At 42.5% G+C, this 20,396-nt stretch overlaps 1 protein-coding gene across 1 annotated transcript in view; it reads right to left on the bottom strand.

Moving 5' to 3' along the window:
- Positions 1-4,103: 4,103 nt before the first annotated feature.
- The window catches only part of LOC122935530 (gastrula zinc finger protein XlCGF26.1-like), a 32,697-nt gene continuing 16,404 nt past the window's right edge, over positions 4,104-20,396 (bottom strand). Inside the window, exons 4-5 of the mRNA XM_044291300.1 lie at positions 4,742-5,686; positions 4,104-4,573 (exon numbers count right to left, since the gene is read on the bottom strand). Coding sequence (XP_044147235.1) covers positions 4,104-4,573; positions 4,742-5,686 — 1,415 coding nt within the window. The remainder of the gene's footprint in view (positions 4,574-4,741; positions 5,687-20,396) is intronic.

Genomic DNA, 20,396 nt, shown 5'->3' with positions numbered 1-20,396 from the left:
TAAAGAGACATAGGCCAAAACGCTGATATTTATTAACAAATGGTAACAACAGGCTTGACACAGTTATATAAACTCTAAAGGAATCATGTGGCGGATCCCGATTACAGTGCAGGGTCATTTACTTTGTTTCATGCAGTACTTCACTTAAAATTACTCAGGACCTGAGAGTGCGTGCATTACATTTTGTGGACTCTAAAGCTCAGGTCCTGATTTTAGGGCTCATTCACACAAATGCATAGTTGCCGTGCCCCTGTTGCGGACTGCAAATAGCGGTCCGCAGAACATGGGTACCGGCTGTGTGAAGTCCGTACGGCGGTTCGGACCAATTGACTTGAATGGTTCCGAGATCCACAAAATACATCAAAAGATAGGACATGTCCAATCTTTTACAGTGTGGAGGCACAGACTCCAAGTCCTTGGACGAGCTTCTGAATGTTTCCGTGGGCTTCCAATCCGTGACTCTGCACCGCAAAAAATAGAATATGTCCTATCTTTTGAAATATCTTACAGATTGCAGGCCTATTCAAGTCAATGTGTAACCCAAAAGGAAACCAATGAAAACTACAAGTCATCCCGCAAAAATCAAGCCTTCATACAACTCCCTGGAAAGAAGAGGAAAAAAAAAAAAAAAAAAGTTGTGTGTCTTGGGATTTGGCAATTCAAAGATGTTCTACTTGAATAAAAAATAAGGTTTTTATTGTGCAACAGTAGTAAAATCTTTTTTTTTTTAAACGATTTATTTGGTATCACTATAATCAAATAATGAATAAAGTTATTATGTCATTTGTGCCAAAAAATAAACACTGCAAATTTTATAGCTTAAAAACAATATTGATGTTTTTCCCCATCTTTCTCCCAGAAACAGTTAAATAAAATGTAATTAGCAGGTCATGTGTACCCCAAAATAGCACCATAAAAACTACAACTTGTAACGCAATTGTAAAAAAATCCCTTGGTAAAAAAACATTTTTCCCCTGAGCTTTCCTGAACATGACAGTGGCTTCGGACCTGTGTGAAATCACTGATGTGTGATAAGACTTCACTGAATTCTATTTCATTTTCCACATTCAGAACATAAAAATTATTTCTCCCCGTGAGGATTCTCCGATGTCTAACAAGATGTGTGTAACGGATCTCCTGGCACCCCGACCGGGTACCTCCGTTGATGGATGCTCCTAGTGCTTCCCGAGGACTCCAAGCACTCCACTTGACACCGTAAGCACTGCAGACCCCACGAACCGCCGAAGCTTGGTTGAGGTCTCACCGTCTCCTACCCACCCTGGACCTACGATAAGGCTCCAGTGGGTGAACCTCCTCCTAAATCCAGAGAGCAGTTACAGCTCTTACAAGAGCTAGGAGTTATAGCCAGGGAAGTATACAGCGTATAGCAATCCCCATTCACAAGAGACGAGGCTCTATGTTGAATGTAAAACAGGAATTCTTTATTGAACACACAAGCATTGACTTATATACACATTTACCAACAAGGGTACCACCCCCATGGACCTGGTTGGGAACTGAGGGCATGACATAGCAGCCAATCCTTTACAGTTTAAACATAAAAATTAACTGTGGCGAAACCAACCTTGCCACTGGGTTTTGGAGAGGCCTGTTTACCAGCCTCTTGCCTCAGGATTACGGCCCTTTAAGATACTTTTACTAACTTTTAAACCCCTGAACCTATTCAAGTGAATTTTGGATAGGTTTGTCCCCAAGTTATACTGGTTAAATTGATATAAGTTATATGGATGTACAATGTAAACTCACAAAGTTGTAATAATTTATAAGTGTAACTTTTCAGCTTAGGCGATAGTTGAGTAGATACAGAAATGGACTCAATTATCTCCTAGACAGAGGGGAGGAATATGCTGAGTGTCTTTCTATTGTCCCATTGTGTCCGATTGGTTGCTGTACTTACATTGTATGTGTTGTAATATATTGATTGGTTGTATTTCTAAACCCTGTGGGCAGTACTATGTTTGTGGATTGTGAATAAAAGAGGCTGTATGTGCAAGTACAGTCAGAGGCTGCTTTATACCTTCATGAAGTTTTGGCTCATGTTTGGGGAATGCGATAACTACACTCTTAGGGATGGCTATATCACAATACTCCCCTGAGTATAAGCTCTTGTAAGAGCTTGTTCCTGGCTCCGGTGGTGGTTTTGGTGTAGAGCGGAGTGCTTGGAGTCCTCGGAAAGCACTAGGAGCATCCATTCGACGGAGGTACCCGGTCAAGGTGCTAGGCGTTCCGTTACATTAACCCTATTAAACAAACACAATGGCATTGTCTGTGACGCAATTAACAAACACAACATGCAAACAGACATCTCCACCCCCTCCATAATGTATGAATAGGGACAGTGAAGACACATGTGATGGGATTATCTCCTGAGTGTATCATATGGTGATCTACTCCTCTAGGAGTCGGCTGCTATTATAATCAGCTATCTTAATCCCATCACTAACACAATCAGTGGGAGTCTCAGTGCAGAATTAACCCTTATTGTGTTGCTGAATCCACACCATGCCTTTTTAATGGACAATAGGAAATATGTGGCATATAAATTACACATAAATCAGGGTTCATAGTTCCTTGTAACCCTAAAAGGTCTTAGGGGGTCTCCATAGTTCTCGGTCCATAGTCTGTAGGAAGGAGGCCGGTCCTCAAGCTTCTCCAGCAGCCCCAGTGACGGTTCAGTCCGTCACAATCTGCTTTATGGTTATCACTAGGGATCGACCAGATGCCGATATCCGATAATTTATACCGATATTCTGCGCATTTTCCTTTATGGAAAAAAAAAAAACATATATTCTTACATAAATCTGCTGTTAAATGAACATGTTTATTGTTAACGTTTAGCTTTTTTTTTTTTTTAAATCCTTATTTTTTATTTATACTTAATATTTTGGTGTTTGTGTTTTTTTTAAAACCTTTTTTATTTTTACTAACTATTAGCCCCCTTAGGGGCTAGAACCCTTGTCCTATTCACCCTAATAGTCTGTTAGGGTGAATAGGACTTCACACTCTCCCTGTTGCCCTGTGCACACATCAGCAGGGAGATTACCATGGCAGCAAGGGCTTCAGTAGCATCCTGGCTGCCATGGTAACTGATTGGAGCCCCAGGTTACACTGCTGGGGCTTCGATCAGTAGCTGCCACAGCACCACCAATGAGGACGAGGGGATCCTGTGGCCACTGCAACCAATGACTAATACTGGGGGGGGCACCATGCGCCACCAATGTTTTTAATACTGGGGTTTGGGGGGATGAGGGAGGGCGCACTGCGCCACCAATGTTTTTAATACTGGGGTTTGGGGGGGAGCGCACTGCACCACCAATGTTTTTGATACTGGGTTTTGGGGAGTGCACTGCGCCACCAATGAAGATAACTCGCCCATTAATTCAAATACAGGAGGCGGGTGCTGGTTGCAGAATCATATAGCCACACTCTACTTCTATGAGAGGTAGCTGCGATCTGTGCCAGTTAACCCCTCAGGAGCGGCAGGGGAACTGCCGCGGATCGCAGCTACTTGCCATAGATGTCGGGTGCAGCTATATGATTCTGCAGCCAGCTCCCGCCTCCTGTTGAATTTGAATGAATGAGTGAGTGAGTTAACTTGATTGGTGGTGCAGTGGCCACAGCCACAGCACCTCCCCTCCTCTATCCCCTTTCTCCCCTCATTGGTGGCAGCGGCAGCACGGGGGAGGGAGAGACTGCTTCCTTCTCCCCTGAGCGAACACGCGCGCTGGTCGCTTTATCGGCAGCGTTAGATGCCAATACCGATAACTTTGAAAATCATGAATATCAACCAAATCCGATAATCGGTCGATCCCTAGTTATCTCTAGCGTTCAGCGAAGCGAACCATCCCAAAAGGCCATATTGCACTAGCATATTACCGTTTTTAATGGATGTTAGATGTGTGCACTTCGGTCTAAGGGGCTGTTAAAAATGGTCTTATTGATTAATAGGCTGAATGGGGTTTTAACATAGTTATTCGTGACAAATTAATTCGAAACAAATGAAATTTCTTGTTGAACTTTGACCAAGCTGCAGAATTGAATTTTTCCAAAGTTCTCTAGTTATCATATTCTGCACATTAAAATCACTTCTTTCCAGTGTGAATTCTCTGATGTTTACCAAGATCTGATTTCTGTGTAAAAGATTTCCCACATTCTAAACAAGAAAATGGCTTCTCCCCTGTGTGAATTCTCTCATGTCTAACAAGATGTGATTTTTGCTTAAAATATTTTTCACATTCTGTACATGAAAATGGCTTCTCCCCTGTGTGAATTTTCTGATGGGTAAGAAGATGTGATTTCTGCTGAAAACATTTCGAACATTTTGAACAAGAAAATGGCTTCTCCCCTGTGTGAATTCTCTCATGGTCATAAAGATGTGATTTCTGCTGAAAACCTTTCCCACATTCTGAACATAAAAATGGCTTCTCCCCTGTGTGAGTTCTCTGATGCATAACAAGAGATGATTTATTTATAAAATGTTTTTCACATTCGGAACATGAAAATGGCTTTTCCCCTGTGTGAGTTCTCTTATGTCTAAGAAGATGTGATTTACGTTTAATTTTTTTTTCACATTCTAAACATGTAAATGGCTTCTCCCCTGTGTGAATTCTCTGATGGTTAAGAAGACATGATTTCAGCTTAAACCATTTCCGACATTCTGAACATAAAAATCGCTTCTCCCCTGTGTGAGTTCTCTCATGCATAACAAGAGATGATTTATTTATAAAATGTTTTTCACATTCTGAACATGAAAATGGCTTCTCCCCTGTGTGGATTCTCTGATGTCTAACAAGATTTGATCTTTCAGCAAAACATTTCCCACATTCTAAACAAGAAAATGGCTTTGCCCCTGTGTGAGTTCTCTGATGGCTAAGAAGACATGATTTCAGCAGAAAACATTTCCCACATTCTGAACATGAAAATGGCTTCTCCCCTGTGTGGATTCTCTGATGGACAAGAATATATGATTTTGTCAGAAAACATTTCCCACATTCTGAACATGAAAATGGCTTCTCCCCTGTGTGGATTCTCTGATGTTTAAGAAGTAATGATTTTGTCTGAAAAAATTTCCCACATTCTGAACATGAAAATGGCTTCTCCCCTGTGTGGATTCTCTGATGGTTAAGAAGTAATGATTTCGTCTGAAACCATTTCCCGCATTCTGAACATGAAAATGGCTTCTCCCCTGTGTGGATTCTCTGATGGATAAGAAGATATGATTTTGTCTGAAAACATTTCCCACATTCTGAACATGAAAATGGCTTCTCCCCTGTGTGGATTCTCTGATGGTTAAGAAGATATGATTTCGTCTGAAAACATTTCCCACATTCTGAACATGAAAATGGCTTCTCCCCTGTGTGAATTCTCTGATGTCTAACAAGAAGTGATTTAGAGTTAAAATGTTTCCCACATTCTGAGCATGAAAGAGCATTCTCCCCCGTGTGACTTCTTTGATGTTGAACACTTCTTCTGTGTCTTTTATTTTGCTTTACAGTCTGTGATGAATCAGAAGATTGAAATCCATCCAAAGGATTAGATAATAGATCTTTGCTGTGAAAGGCTGAGGATTTTTCTGAGATAATGGCATGCTCTTCATGTGTATCTTCTGTGACACCACACTCATCTGTTCTAAAATCCGGCATCAAATGTTTGTCTGAGCTGTCATCTGCCAAGAATAAATCTAAGTTTTATCATTTTAAAATAATAGAACCTTAAAATTATGTAGAAATGTTATAAAATATATATAAAGAAAATCCATACAAATTACAAGTCATGGAGCAAAATGAAAATATCAACTATGGAAAAACAATCACAATTTGACAGTAGACCAGTAGCTTGGACCAGTAGATGATGATGTTAGGTCACCAGGCTGGTCACTTGTATTCTCTTGTGCTGAAGCCAGCATCTTCATAGGTTCACAAGGGATCTGTGAGTCAGTGCTATAAGCTGGTGTCCGTCTCACACACTGATCACTAACTGCTAACAAAATACGCCAGAAATTGAAGCTGAAAGCCCAACTTCCATCTATCTCACAGATGTAATAAATATATTATTGCTCATATACCACATACATATAAATAATGTCAGAATGTACTGTACATATAATGCTCTGTTCATATCACATTTATGGGCTCTAGCATATACACCCAGGATGTATACATTGAATTGCTGTATCTGGGTACTTTCACACTTGTGTTGTTGGATTCCGGCAGGCAGTTCCGTTGCCTGAACTGACTGCCTAATCAGGAAAACTGTATGCAAACGCATGTCATTTGCAGATTGATCAGGATCCTGATCAGTATGACAAATGCATTGAGATACCTGAAGTCTTTCAGGTGTCATCCGGAAAAACAGATCAGGCACTTATTTTTTTCCACATCTTTAATTAACCCCTTAGGGACCCATGACGTACCGATACGGCTTGAATCCCGAATCCTTAAGGACCCATGACGTACCGGTTCGTCATGGCTTTAATTCGCGATTCCGGCGCCGCTGGGCTTAATCGGAACGGGATGCCGGCTGAAATCATTTGACCCCCCGTATCGACGATTGCAGAATACCGCAGGTCAATTCAGACCTGCGGTTTTCAGCGTTTCCGGTCCATTCGGGTGTCCTGTGACCCGATGAACCGGAAAAACACTGCAATCGGTGGCGTGATTACACACCACCAATCGCAGTGCGAAGCTTTGCAGAGGCGGAGCTGGCCCTGGTGCTGAACACTGCTGTCCAGGGTGCTGATTGGTGCAGGGGAGAGAGGCGCGAGATTCAAACTTCCTGCGCTCCTCTCTCCCCTCCTCTTCTTGTCCAGCACCCTGACCGTGCAGCACCGTTCAGCACCAGCTCCTGCGTCCCCCTGATCGGCATCCATCACCCTCCTGCACCCATCGCCACCCAGGTAGGTTAGGGTCAGTGAGGGAGAGGCACCATTAGGAAGGGATAAGTTAGTTAGGAAAAAAAAAAAAGAACTTTTACACAAATCTTTCTTTGATCCATCTATCAGACCCCAGACCCCCCCCTGCCACTTGCCCCCCCCCCCCCCACCAGCCCCCCACGTCGCTCAAAACCCAGGCTCATTTTTGGCTAGACCCGGTGGCTGGACGCCGGTCAGTGCAGCCGAGATGAGGACATTTTGGGGCCTCGTGCTGCATATGGGTCTAGTCCAAAAACCCAGTGACAGGCAATACTGGAGTGGGGACGTCCTATACCAGACCCCACTGTACAGTATGGCCATGACACGTCCCCGGTTTGAGGCCATCCGGAAACGTCTGCATTATTCCGATAATGCAGCATGTCCACCCCGAGGTGATCCTGCCTATGACCGGCTGTATAAGATACGGCTGGTCATCGATCACTTTGGGGCCAAATTTGAACAGGCCTACGTACCTGGAAGGGAGGTCGCGGTTGATGAGTCTCTCGTTGCGTTCAAGGGGAGACTCAGTTTCCGCCAATATATTCCCACAAAGCGGGCGAGGTATGGCGTGAAGCTATACAAAATTTGTGAGAGTACCTCAGGGTACACTTACAAATTTTGTGTGTACGAGGGGCGAGATTCCCATATTCAACCCCCAGAATGTCCCCCCACTCTGGGTGTTAGCGGGAAACTCGTGTGGGACCTTATGTACTCACTGTTGGATAACGGTTACCACTTGTACGTGGATAACTTTTATACCAGCATTCCCTTGTTCAGGTCCCTTGCCGCCAGATCCACGTTCGCTTGTGGGACCGTGCGGAAAAATCAACGCGGCCTCCCTGAACACCCCCTCCAGGTACCTATACCCAGGGGTGAGACCCGTGCACTTACCAGTGGAAACCTGTTGCTGGTCAGGTATAAGGACAAGAGGGATGTCCTTATGCTGTCCACAATCCATGGTAACAGCACCACCCCAGTCTCTGTGCGAGGTACCACGGCAACGGTCCTCAAGCCCGATTGTATCGTCGACTACAATCGGTATATGGGAGGAGTTGATCTCTCTGATCAAGTCCTCAAGCCATATAACGCCATGCGCAAAACCCGGGCATGGTACAAAAAAGTTGCGGTCTACTTGGTACAGGTTGCCATGTACAACTCTTTTGTACTATCCCGAAGCGCTGGCAGCACAGGGACATTCCTCCAGTTCTATGAGGCAGTCCTCAAAGACCTGATCTTTTCGGACCGGGAAAGAGCAGGCCGGAGTACCTCGGGAACTGGAGGCGCCCGGATCGTCCCTGGCCAACACTTTCCAGGTGTGGTCCCCCATACTGGAAAGAAGGGACGAACCCAAAAAAGATGCAGAGTGTGTCACAAGAGGGGGATACGGAAGGACACCACTACTCAATGTGACACGTGCCCCGATCATCCGGGCCTCTGCGTTATCGATTGCTTCAGGGAGTATCACACTTCCATGGAGTACTAAATTTTTATAATCCCCAACAGTTCACTAGAGAACATAACACACTATGGCTCTTAGACTTTGGAGACACAGAAACAATTTTTTCCCCCCAAAAAAATATTAGTTTTAGAGCAGGCATCCTCAAACTGCGGCCCTCCAGATGTTGTAAAACTATAACTCCCAGCATGCCCAGACAACCTACAGCCATCAGCAGGGCATGGTGGGAATTGTAGTTTTACAACATCTGGAGGGCCGCAGTTTTTAGGATGCCTGCTTAGTGTCTCCAAAGTCTGAGAGCCATACATATTGGGCATCGTCGCGTGCGTAAAAGTCGTCGCTATAAAAATAACATTTGACCAAACGCCTCGGATGAACGGTGTTAAAAATATAAAACAAAAACGGTGCCAAAACACCCATTTTTGGGCAAAATTTCAATTTGAATCCTTTTTGCCGGTAATAAAGCAAGGGTTAACAGCCAAACAAAACTCAATATTTATGGCCCTGATTCTGTAGTTTGCAGAAACACCCCATATGTGGTCGTAAATGGCTATATAGCCGCACGGCAGGGCATAGAACGAAGGGAACTCCATACGGTTTCTGGAAGGCAGATTTTGATGGACAGTTTTTTTTTTTTACACCATGTCCCATTAGAAGCCCCCCTGATGTAGCCTAGACTAGAAACTCCAAAAAAGTGACCCCATGTAAGAAACTACACCCCTCAAGGTATTCAAAAGTTACTTTACAAACTATGTTAACCCTTTAAGTGTTCCACAAAACTAAATAGTGAATGTAGAAACAATTTTAGAATTTAATTTTTTTGTTACATTGCCTCAAAAAAAGTAATATAGAGCAACCAAAAATCATATTTACCCCTAAAATAGTCCCAAAACAACAACCACCTTATCCCGTAGTTTCCTAGATGGGGTCACTTTTATGGAGTTTCTACTCTAGGGGTGCATCAGGGGGCTTAAAAGGGTACATGGTGTAAATAAACCAGTCCAGCAAAATCTGCCTTCCAAAAACCATATGACGTTCCCCTCCTTCTATGTCCTGCCGTTTAGCCAAATAGTAGTTTACGACCACATATGGGGTGTTTCTGCAAACTACAGAATCAGGGCAACCCATTTTGAGTTTTGTTTGGCTGTTAACCCATTTTTTCCAGTAATAAAGGAAGGGTTAAAATGGAAAATTTTCCAAAAAATAGAAATTTCAAAATTGTTTCTCCATCTGCCATTAACTCTTGTGGAACACCTAAAGGGTTAACAAAGTTTGTAAACCCAGTTTTGAATACCTTGAGGGGTGTACTTTCTTAGATGGAGTCACTTTTTTGAAATTTCTATTCTAGGGGTGCAACAGGGGGCTTCAAATGGGACATGGTATAAACAAAACCAGTCCTGCAAAATCTGCCTTCCAAAACCCATATGGTGTTCCCCTCCTTCTATGTACTACCGTTCGGCCAAACAGTAGTTTACGACCACATATGGGGTGTTTCTGCAAACTACAGAATCAGGGCAACCCATTTTGAGTTTTGTTTGGCAGTTAACCCTTGTTTTACTCCTGGAAAAAATTGATTATATTGGAAAATTTTCCCAAAAATAGAAATTTCAAAATTGTTTCTCCATCTGCCATTAACTCTTGTGGAAAACTTAAAGGGTTAATAAAGTTTGAAAAAACAGTTTTGAATACTTTGAGGGGTGTAGTTTCTAGAATGGGGTCATTTTTGGGAAGATTCTATTATCTAAGCCTCACAATATGACTTCAAACCTGAACTGGTCCATAAAAAGTGGGATTTTGAAGATTTCTGAAAAATTTCAAAATTTGCTTCTAAACTTCTAAGCCTTGTAACATCCCCAAAAAATAAAATATCATTCCCAAAATGCTACACACATGAAGTAGACATATGGGGAATGTAAAGCCATCACAATTTTTGGGGGTATTACTATGTATTACAGAAGTAGAGAAACTGAAACTTTGAAATTTGCTAATTTTTCAAAATTTTTGGTAAAAATTGTATTTTTTGGTGCACAAAAATTAACTTTTTTGACCCAATTTTAGCAGTGTCATGAAGTACAATATGTGACGAAAAAACAATCTCAGAACGGCCTGGGTAAGTCAAAGCGTTTTAAAGTTATGAGCACTTAAAGGGACACTGGTCAGATTTTCAAAAAATGGCCAAGTCCTTAAGGTGAAATAGGGCTGAGTCCTTAAGGGGTTAAAGGTCTGCGCATGCGCAGACAGGAAATCCGGATCCGTTTGGCCGGAACACTTGATACCGGATCCGGCAGTAATACATTTCAATGGAAATTTATACCGGATCTGGCATTCAGGGCAGTGTTCCGGAAGTTTGGCCGGAGGAAAACTTTAACGCTAGTGTGAAAGTACACTATGACAGATACCATACAGTGACATTAAACTTTTTTTTACTGGATATAGTTGCATGGAATACTGATGTATAGAAGCCAGATGGAGACCAAAAGTCTGTGGACACAATCTGGCACAATAGAAAGGTCCATCGTTAAATTACACACATGTAAGTACATACTACATAGACACAAATTACATGAATATACTGTACACATGTTGAGCACTACTCATACACATTACATGCTTATACAGTGTATATATATACACACACCAGGGGCGGATTAAGTGCATGGTACGCCCCGGTCATTCTACCCAGCTCGGTGCGGTGCTTCATAAGCGCCAAAGTCTCTTCTCAGGCCATATGACATTTTTCAAATGGTCTAGGTGCAGCTCTTTTCCATCTGAGTGATGGGGGCTGAGCTGCAGTACCAAGCGCAGTGCGATCAAATGGACAGCGCTGTGCTTGCTAAGGAGCAAAGAGGCTGCGGCACTCACTGGAACATCGTGGTCTCCTTAAACAGCTGATTGGCAGGGGTGCCAGGCGTCGGACCCCCACCATCTCATAACTCTCCGAGTACAGATTTGATAGATGTTACCTGCAGGCCTATGTAACACCCCACATAATACAGTGAACTACATTATCTTTACACAGAAAGTTGTCACTTATCTGGGCTGCTACATAGGACTGCAGGTGACAAATAAAAAATGTTGTTGCCAAATTTAAAATACATACGATTATGATAAAAAAAAAAGACTTGGAGGAGAAGATGAGACGCAGGTCACAGTGGTGAGCCAGCTCTACATATAGGGGAATACAGCACCACATACCTGTTACATCCAGTGACTTCTCCTGTCATGTAGATCTCTTTCATGTATCCTCTTCTCCGTTTGACCCAGAACGCCATGACAAATTCTTTCAGCCGCATCTCGTCTCTACAAAGTTTGTTACAGACACGTTCGATTTCTCATAATTGGGGTCATTTATCAAACAGGTGTAAAGTACAACTGGCTTAGGTGCCCACAGCAATCAATCAGATTCCGCCTTTCATTTTCTAAAGGAGCTGTCAAAAATGAAAGGTGAAATCTGTTGCAATGGTATCCAACCCATTTCTACTTTACTCCAGTTTGATAAATTACCCCAAAGGTCCCTATAGTGTCCACAGCAATTATAATGTCCCCTAGAGTGCCCCCAGTAATAATAACACCCTATATTGGCTCCAGGTAATAATGCCTGTATAGTGTCCACAAAAATAATGTTCCCTAATAGAAACGCCCCCACATAGTAATTTTCCCCACACTGCCCCATATAGTAATTTCCCCCGCACTGCCCCATATAGTAATTTCCCCCGCACTGCCTCCCATGTAGTAGTTCCCCCCACACTGCCCCCCATTAGATAATTTGCCCCGACACTGCCATCCATTAAGTAATTTGCCACGACACTGCCATCCATTAAGTAATTTGCCCCGACACTGCAATCCATTAAGTAATTTGCCCCGACACTGCCATCCATTAAGTAATTTGCCCCGACACTGCCATCCATATAGTAATTTGCCCCGACACTGCCATCCATTAAGTAATTTGCCACGACACTGCCATCCATTAAGTAATTTGCCCCGACACTGCAATCCATTAAGTAATTTGCCCCGACACTGCCATCCATTAAGTAATTTGCCCCGACACTGCCATCCATATAGTAATTTGCCCCGACACTGCCATCCATATAGTAATTTGCCCCCATACTGCCATCTATTAAGTAATTTGCCACTACACTGCCCTTCATTAAGTAATTTGCCCCCACACTGTCCCTATCAAGAAATAACCCCCCACACTGCCCCATTAGATAATTTGCCCCAACACTGCCATCCATTAAGTAATTTGCCCCCATACTGCCATCCATTAAGTAATTTGCCCCAACACTGCCATCCATTAAGTAATTTGCCCCCACAGTATTAATTTCTCCACACTGCCCCCACAGTATTAATTCCCCCCATGGTAGTATTTTCCCCCACAGAATTAATTGTCCCCCACAGTACTAATTTCCCACACACTAGTAATTCTCCCCCACGTAGTAAGTTGTCCCGACTGTCCCTTCAGTGATATTCTCCTGTGCCCCAAAGTAATGTCCCCCAAAGTTGGCACACACACAAAAAAAAATTATAATAAAAGCTAATACTTACCTGTGTCCCAGTTGGCGCTCACTCGTCGATGGTGCAGGCACGCTGCGCACACACGTCAGTGTGCTGCATCTGGGCACAGGCGCGGCACGATGACGTCATCATGCCCGCCTGCGCTGGGATTTTACTACCGCATAGGCTTCAGGCCTACTAGGCCTGAAGCCTATGGCGGTGATCGGCGGCGGGGCAGGGAACTATGCGCCCCCGTTGTTTGTAGGTGGTTGGGTCGGCGTTGGGCCCCCCAACCATGCCGTGCTCGGATCAACAGACCCAGACGCCCAAATTATAATCCACCACTGACACACACACATACACTCACCTAAAGAATTATTAGGAACACCATACTAATACGGTGTTGGACCCCCTTTTGCCTTCAGAACTGCCTTAATTCTACGTGGCATTGATTCAACAAGGTGCCGATAGCATTCTTTAGAAATGTTGGCCCATATTGATAGGATAGCATCTTGCAGTTGATGGAGATTTGAGGGATGCACATCCAGGGCACGAAGCTCCCGTTCCACAACATCCCAAAGATGCTCTATTGGGTTGAGATCTGGTGACTGTGGGGGCCATTTTAGTACAGTGAACTCATTGTCATGTTCAAGAAACCAATTTGAAATGATTCGAGCTTTGTGACATGGTGCATTATCCTGCTGAAAGTAGCCATCAGAGGATGGATACATGTTCTCATTCTGTTTACGCCAAATTCGGACTCTACCATTTGAATGTCTCAACAGAAATCGAGACTCATCAGACCAGGCAACATTTTTCCAGTCTTCAACAGTCCAATTTTGGTGAGCTCGTGCAAATTGTAGCCTCTTTTTCCTATTTGTAGTGGAGATGAGTGGTACCCGGTGGGGTCTTCTGCTGTTGTAGCCCATCCGCCTCAAGGTTGTGTGTGTTGTGGCTTCACAAATGCTTTGCTGCATACCTCGGTTGTAATAAGTGGTTATTTCAGTCAACGTTGCTCTTCTATCAGCTTGAATCAGTCGGCCCATTCTCCTCTGACCTCTAGCATCCACAAGGCATTTTTGCCCACAGGACTGCCGCATACTGGATGTTTTTCCCTTTTCACACCATTCTTTATAAACGGTAGAAATGGTTGTGCGTGAAAATCCCAGTAACTGAGCAGATTGTGAAATACTCAGACCGGCCTGTCTAGCACCAACAACCATGCCACGCTCAAAATTGCTTAAATCACCTTTCTTTGCCATTCTGACATTCAGTTTGGAGTTCAGGAAATTATCTTGACCAGGACCACAACCCTAAATGCATTAAAGCAACCGCCATGTGATTGGTTGACTAGATAATTGCATTAATGAGAAATAGAACAGGTGTTCCTAATAATTCTTTAGGCGAGTGTATATAGTATAAAGAAAAGAAGGAAAGCAGTACAAATCAAAAGTGGACGGCTCAATACCTCTCAGGATCATTGACCAGAATCCAAAGTTTGAGAAAAATAAAAAAAGAGGCAGCACTCCAAAATAGTGAAAAATGAGGAGTTTTTATTCGCCCATGCTATTGCAACATTTCAGCTCAACTCAGTGGGGCCTTTGTCAAGCAAAGTGTCATATGCCAAACAGTGTGTGTGTGTGTGTGTGTGTGTATATATATATATATACACACAGATATACAGTACAGACCAAAAGTTTGGACACACCTCAAAAACTATGAATTAACACATGTGGAATTATATACATAACAAACAAGTGTGAAACAACTGAAAATATGTCATATTCTAGGTTCTTCAAAGTAGCCACCTTTTGCTTTGATTACTGCTTTGCACACTCTTGGCATTCTCTTGATGAGCTTCAAGAGGTAGTCCCCTGAAATGGTCTTCCAACAGTCTTGAAGGAGTTCCCAGAGATGCTTAGCATTTGTTGGCCCTTTTGCCTTCACTCTGCGGTCCAGCTCACCCCAAACCATCTCGATTGGGTTCAGGTCCGGTGACTGGAGGCCAGGTCATCTGGCGCAGCACTCCATCACTCTCCTTCATGGTCAAATAGCCCTTACTTTCAAAGTTTTCCCAATTTTTCGGCTGGCTGATTGACCTTTATTTCTTAAAGTAATGATGGCCACTCGTTTTTCTTTACTTAGAATTTGTATTATGGCAAGAAAAAAGCAGCTAACAGTCTATTCAGTAGGACTATCAGCTGTGTATCCACCTGACTTCTCCTCAACGCAACTGATGGTCCCAACCCCATTTATAAGGCAAGAAATCCCACTTATTAAACCTGACAGGGCACACCTGTGAAGTGAAAACCATTTCAGGTGACTACCTCTTAAAGCTCATCAAGAGAATGCCAAGAGTGTGCAAAGCAGTAATCAAAGCAAAAGGTGGCTACTTTGAAGAACCTAGAATATGACATATTTTCAGTTGCTTCACACTTTTTTGTTATGTATATAATTCCACATGTGTTAATTCATAGTTTTGATGCCTTCAGTGTGAATCTACAATTTTAATAGTCATGAAAATAAAGAAAACTCTTTGAATGAGAAGGTGTGTCCAAACTTTTGGTCTGTACTATATATATATATATATATATATATATATATATATACAGTTGCAAGAAAAAGTATGTGAACCCTTTGGAATGATATGGATTTCTGCACAAATTGGTCATAAAATGTGATCTGATCTTCATCTAAGTCACAACAATAGACAATCACAGTCTGCTTAAACTAATAACACACAAAGAATTAACTGTTACCATGTTTTTATTGAACACACCATGTAAACATTCACAGTGAAGGTGGAAAAAGTATGTGAACCCCTAGACTAATGACATCTCCAAGAGCTAATTGGAGTGAGGTGTCAGCCAACTGGAGTCCAATCAATGAGATGAGATTGGAGGTGTTGGTTACAGCTGCCCTGCCTTATAAAAAACACACGCCAGTTCTGGGTTTGCTTTTCACAAGAAGCATTGTCTGATATGAATGATGCCTCGCACAAAAGAGCTCTCAGAAGACCTACGATTAAGAATTGTTGACTTGCATAAAGCTGGAAAGGGTTATAAAAGTATCTCCAAAAGCCTTGCTGTTCCTCAGTCCACGGTAAGACAAATTGTCTATAAATGGAGAAAGTTCAGTACTGCTGCTACTCTCCCTAGGAGTGGCCGTCCTGTAAAGATGACTGCAAGAGCACAGCGTAGACTGCTCAATGAGGTGAAGAAGAATCCTAGAGTGTCAGCTAAAGACTTACAATAGTCTCTGGTATATGCTAATATCCCTGTTAGCTTATCTACGATACGTAAAACACTAAACAAGAATGGATTTCATAAGAGGATTCCACAAAGGAAGCCACTGCTGTCCAAAAACAACATGGCTGCACTTTTACAGAGCACCTGGATGTTCCACAGCAGTACTGGCAAAATATTCTGTGGACAGATGAAACCAAAGTTGAGTTGTTTGGAAGAAACACACAACACTGTGTGGAGAAAACGAGGCACAGCACACCAACATCAAAACCTCATCCCAACTGTGAAGTATGGTGGTGGGGGCATCATGGTTTGGAGCTGCTTTGCTGTGTCAGGGCCTGGACGGATTGCTATCATCGAAGGAATAATGAATTGCCAAGTTTATCAAGACATTTTGCAGGAGAAATTAAGGCTATCTGTCCACCAGCTGAAGCTCAGCAGAAGATGGGTGTTGCAACAGGACAACGACCCAAAGCATACAAGTAAATCAACAACAGAATGGCTTAAACAGAAGAAAATACGCCTTCTGGAGTGGCCCAGTAAGAGTCCTGACCTCAACCCGATTGAGATGCTGTGGCATGACCTCAGGATAGCGATTCACACCAGACATCCCAAGAATATTGCTGAACTGAAACAGTTCTGTAAAGAGGAATGGTCAAGAATTACTCCTGACCGTTGTGCACGTCTGATCTGCAACTACAGGAAACGTTTGGTTGAAGTTATTGCTTCCAAAGGAGGTTCAACCAGTTATTAAATCCAAGGGTTCACATACTTTTTCCACCTGCACTGTGAATGTTTACATGGTGTGTTCAATAAAAACATGGTAACATTTAACTCTTTGTGTGTTATTAGTTTAAGCAGACTGTGATTGTCTATTGTTGTGACTTAGATGAAGATCAGATCACATTTTATGACCAATTTTTGCAGAAATCCATATCATTCCAAAAGGTTCACATACTTTTTCTTGCAACTGTATATATATATATATATATATATATATATACACACGTGGTAATTATCCCATAAAGTGAATAATCAATTAACCCCTTAACGCTCTGCAGTGACCCCGCTCCATACCCAGCTGCAATGACAAGGGAGCAGCTGTCGCGTCCGTCATTAAACCCTTCAGGTGCTGCGATCAACGCTGATTGCGCCACCTGTGATTTAAGGCAGACAAATGCATTTCCCTCTGCCTTCAAATCGGAGCCCAGGCAGTGAAATCATGGGGTTTCGATAGGTTGCCATGGCAACCTGGAGGCTGCTGAAGTATTCCAGGCCTGCCATGGCAATCTCTGTGCTGAGCTATGCACGAGGCATAGCTCAGAATAGACTTTATAAAAATCCTATTAGGGTGAAGGGGAGAAGAGATCAAATGATACCACGTTTTAGCCCCCCCCCTTTTTTTTTTTAAGTTAAAAATGTTAACCCCCGCCCCACCCCCCCAAAAAAAACACCAAAATATAAAAAATTGCTTGTGGGCTGAATGCAGTAATGGAAAAAAAAAATATGAAAAAAATCACATAATTTACCATTTTATAGTCATCTTGTACCCCCTCACAAAAACAAATTGAACAGTGATCAAAAAGTAGTACATACCCCAAAAATGGTACCAATAAAAACTACAAGCTGGCAGAATATGGCAATGCAAAGACATAGTAATAAACCCAAAAATTGTGATGACTTTACATTCCCCATATGTTTACTTCATGTTTGAATTATTTTGGGAATTATATTTTATTTTTTGGGGATGTTACAAGGTTTAGAAATTTGAGAATTTTATTTTTTTGCCTAATTTTCCATTTTAACCCATTTTTTCCACGAACAAAGCAAGGGTTAACAGCCAAACAAGACTGTATCTTTATTGCCCTGACTCTGCCGTTTACAGAAACACCCCATATGTGGCCGTAAACTACTGTACGGGCACACAGCGGGGCATAGAGTGAAAGGTGCGCCGTTTGGTTTTTGGAAGGCAGATTTTGCCGGACTGGTTTATTTACACCATGTCCCATTTAAAGCCCCCTGATGCACCCCTAGAGTAGAAACTCCCTAAAAGTGACCCCATCTACACCCCTCAAGGTATTCAAAACTGATTTTACAAACTTTGTTAACCCTTTAGGTGTTGCACAAGATTTAATGGAAAATAGAGATACAATTTCAAAATTTCACTTATTTGGCAGATTTTCCATTTTAATATTTTTTTTCAAGTAACAAAGCAAGGGTTAACAGCCAAACAAAACTAAATATTTATGGCCCTGATTCTGTAGTTTACAGAAACACCTCATATGTGGTTGTAAACCGCTGTACGGGCACATGGCAGGCCGCAGAAGGAAAGGAATGCCATACGGTTTTTGGAAGGCAGATTTTGCTGGACAGTTTTTTTTTACACCATGTCCCATTTGAAGCCCCTCTGATGCGCCCCTAGAGTAGAAACTCTTTTGTGCGGCACGGTAACAAGAAATAGCTTTTTTGGCACAGTTTTTTTTTGTTATTTACAGGTTAGATCATGTAATATTTTTATAGACCAGGTTGTCACGGACGCGGCGATACCTAATATGTATACTTTTTATTTATTTATGTAAGTTTGGGTACCTTAGGTAGGGTATGATTTTTGCAGGATCAGATGATGGTTTTATTGGCACTATTTTGGGGTGCATATGACTTTTTGATAGCTTGCTATTGCACTTTTTGTGACGTAAGATGACAAAAAATGGCTTTTTTAAACCGTTTTTATTCGGTGGTCACCTGAGGGGTTAACTCATGTGATATTTTTATAGAGCCGGTCGATACGGACACGGCGATACCTAATATGTATACTTTTTTTTATTTATGTAAGTTGTACACAATTATTTCATTTTTGAAACAAAAAAAAACATGTTTTAGTGTTTCCATAGTCTAAGAGCCAAAGTTTTTTCACTTTTTGGGCGATTATCTTGGGTAGGGTCTCATTTTTTGCAGGATGAGATGACGGTTTGATTGGCACTATTTTGGCGTACATGCGACTTTTTTGATCACTTTTATTACCTTTTTTGGGAAGGTGGGCAAAATTTTAATTTTCTCATAGTTTTTATTTTTTTATTTTTATGGCGTTCACAGTGCGGGGAAAGTAACATGACCGTTTTATAGATCAGGTCGTTACGGACGCGGCGATACCAAACATGTGTAGGGAATTTTTTTTTTTTTCATTTTTAATCAGTGATAAATGTGTTTTTTCTCTTTTTTTACCCAGACCCACTTTGTTCTTGAAGATCCAGTGGGTCTGATGTCTGTATAATACAGTACAATATATATTGTACTGTACTGTATTTTACTTACACTTTGTCTGAACAGATCTATGCCTTTAGCACAGATCTGTTCAGCACCATGGACAGCAGGACGCCTGAGAAGGTGTCCTGTTGCCATGGGTACCTTCCCCGTCTGCGAAATTGTGGCCACAACTTTGCAGACGGGGAAGGGTAAGGACTGGGGCTCCCTCCCTCTGTCACCCCATCCTGTCGGGGGGCTGCAAAGGCACAGCAGCCCCCCGATGGGAGAGGGAGGGAGCCTCATCTTACTGTTATCTCTTTCCAGGGACCGCGGCGATCAGAAACTGCTGAAATCGCAACAAACCGCAGGTCTGAATTGACCTGCGGTTTGCTGCGATCGCCGATACGGGGGGGGTCATATGCCCCCCCCCAGCGTTGTGACAGGATGCCGGCTGAATGGTTTCAGCCGGCATCCTGTGCGGATTAACCCCTGGGGCGCCACAATCTCACTTTAAACTCATGACGTACCGGTACGTCATGGGTCCTTAAGGACTCGGGATCCATGCCGTACCGGTATGTCATGTGCCCTTAAGGGGTTAATAAAGTGTGGTGAGAATAGTACAGTAACAAATATCATTATGATTCAGTGTACAAACTATACAGACATATTTCATTGTCCATAATTCTGTGAAATTCATATCATGATATCTCAATATATGGGTAAATTGCATGATTAGTGGTAATACATAAAGTGCATCTGTGCTGATTAATAAACACAATCATGTACATGGCTCCCCCTGTCCCGGACTCCATATGGATCTATCACGCTGCTGCCGTCCCTGTATTTTCACTGTGCATGCGCCGCCACAATGTATACACATCACAGCGTGAGCTGCATATACAGATAGAGAACAACATGAAAGATGGCCGCCTGCATTCTAATAGTTACTGCGCATGTGAATTGCCATTACAGTTTGCGCCTGCGCTTCTTTCATAAGAAACATGGAGTTGAAGCTCTTAGGCAACCA

The sequence above is a fragment of the Bufo gargarizans genome, chromosome 4 (genome assembly GCF_014858855.1).
Source record: "Bufo gargarizans isolate SCDJY-AF-19 chromosome 4, ASM1485885v1, whole genome shotgun sequence".
NCBI classification, from domain to species: Eukaryota; Metazoa; Chordata; class Amphibia; order Anura; family Bufonidae; genus Bufo; species Bufo gargarizans.
This window is presented reverse-complemented; position numbering and strand designations above follow the sequence as displayed.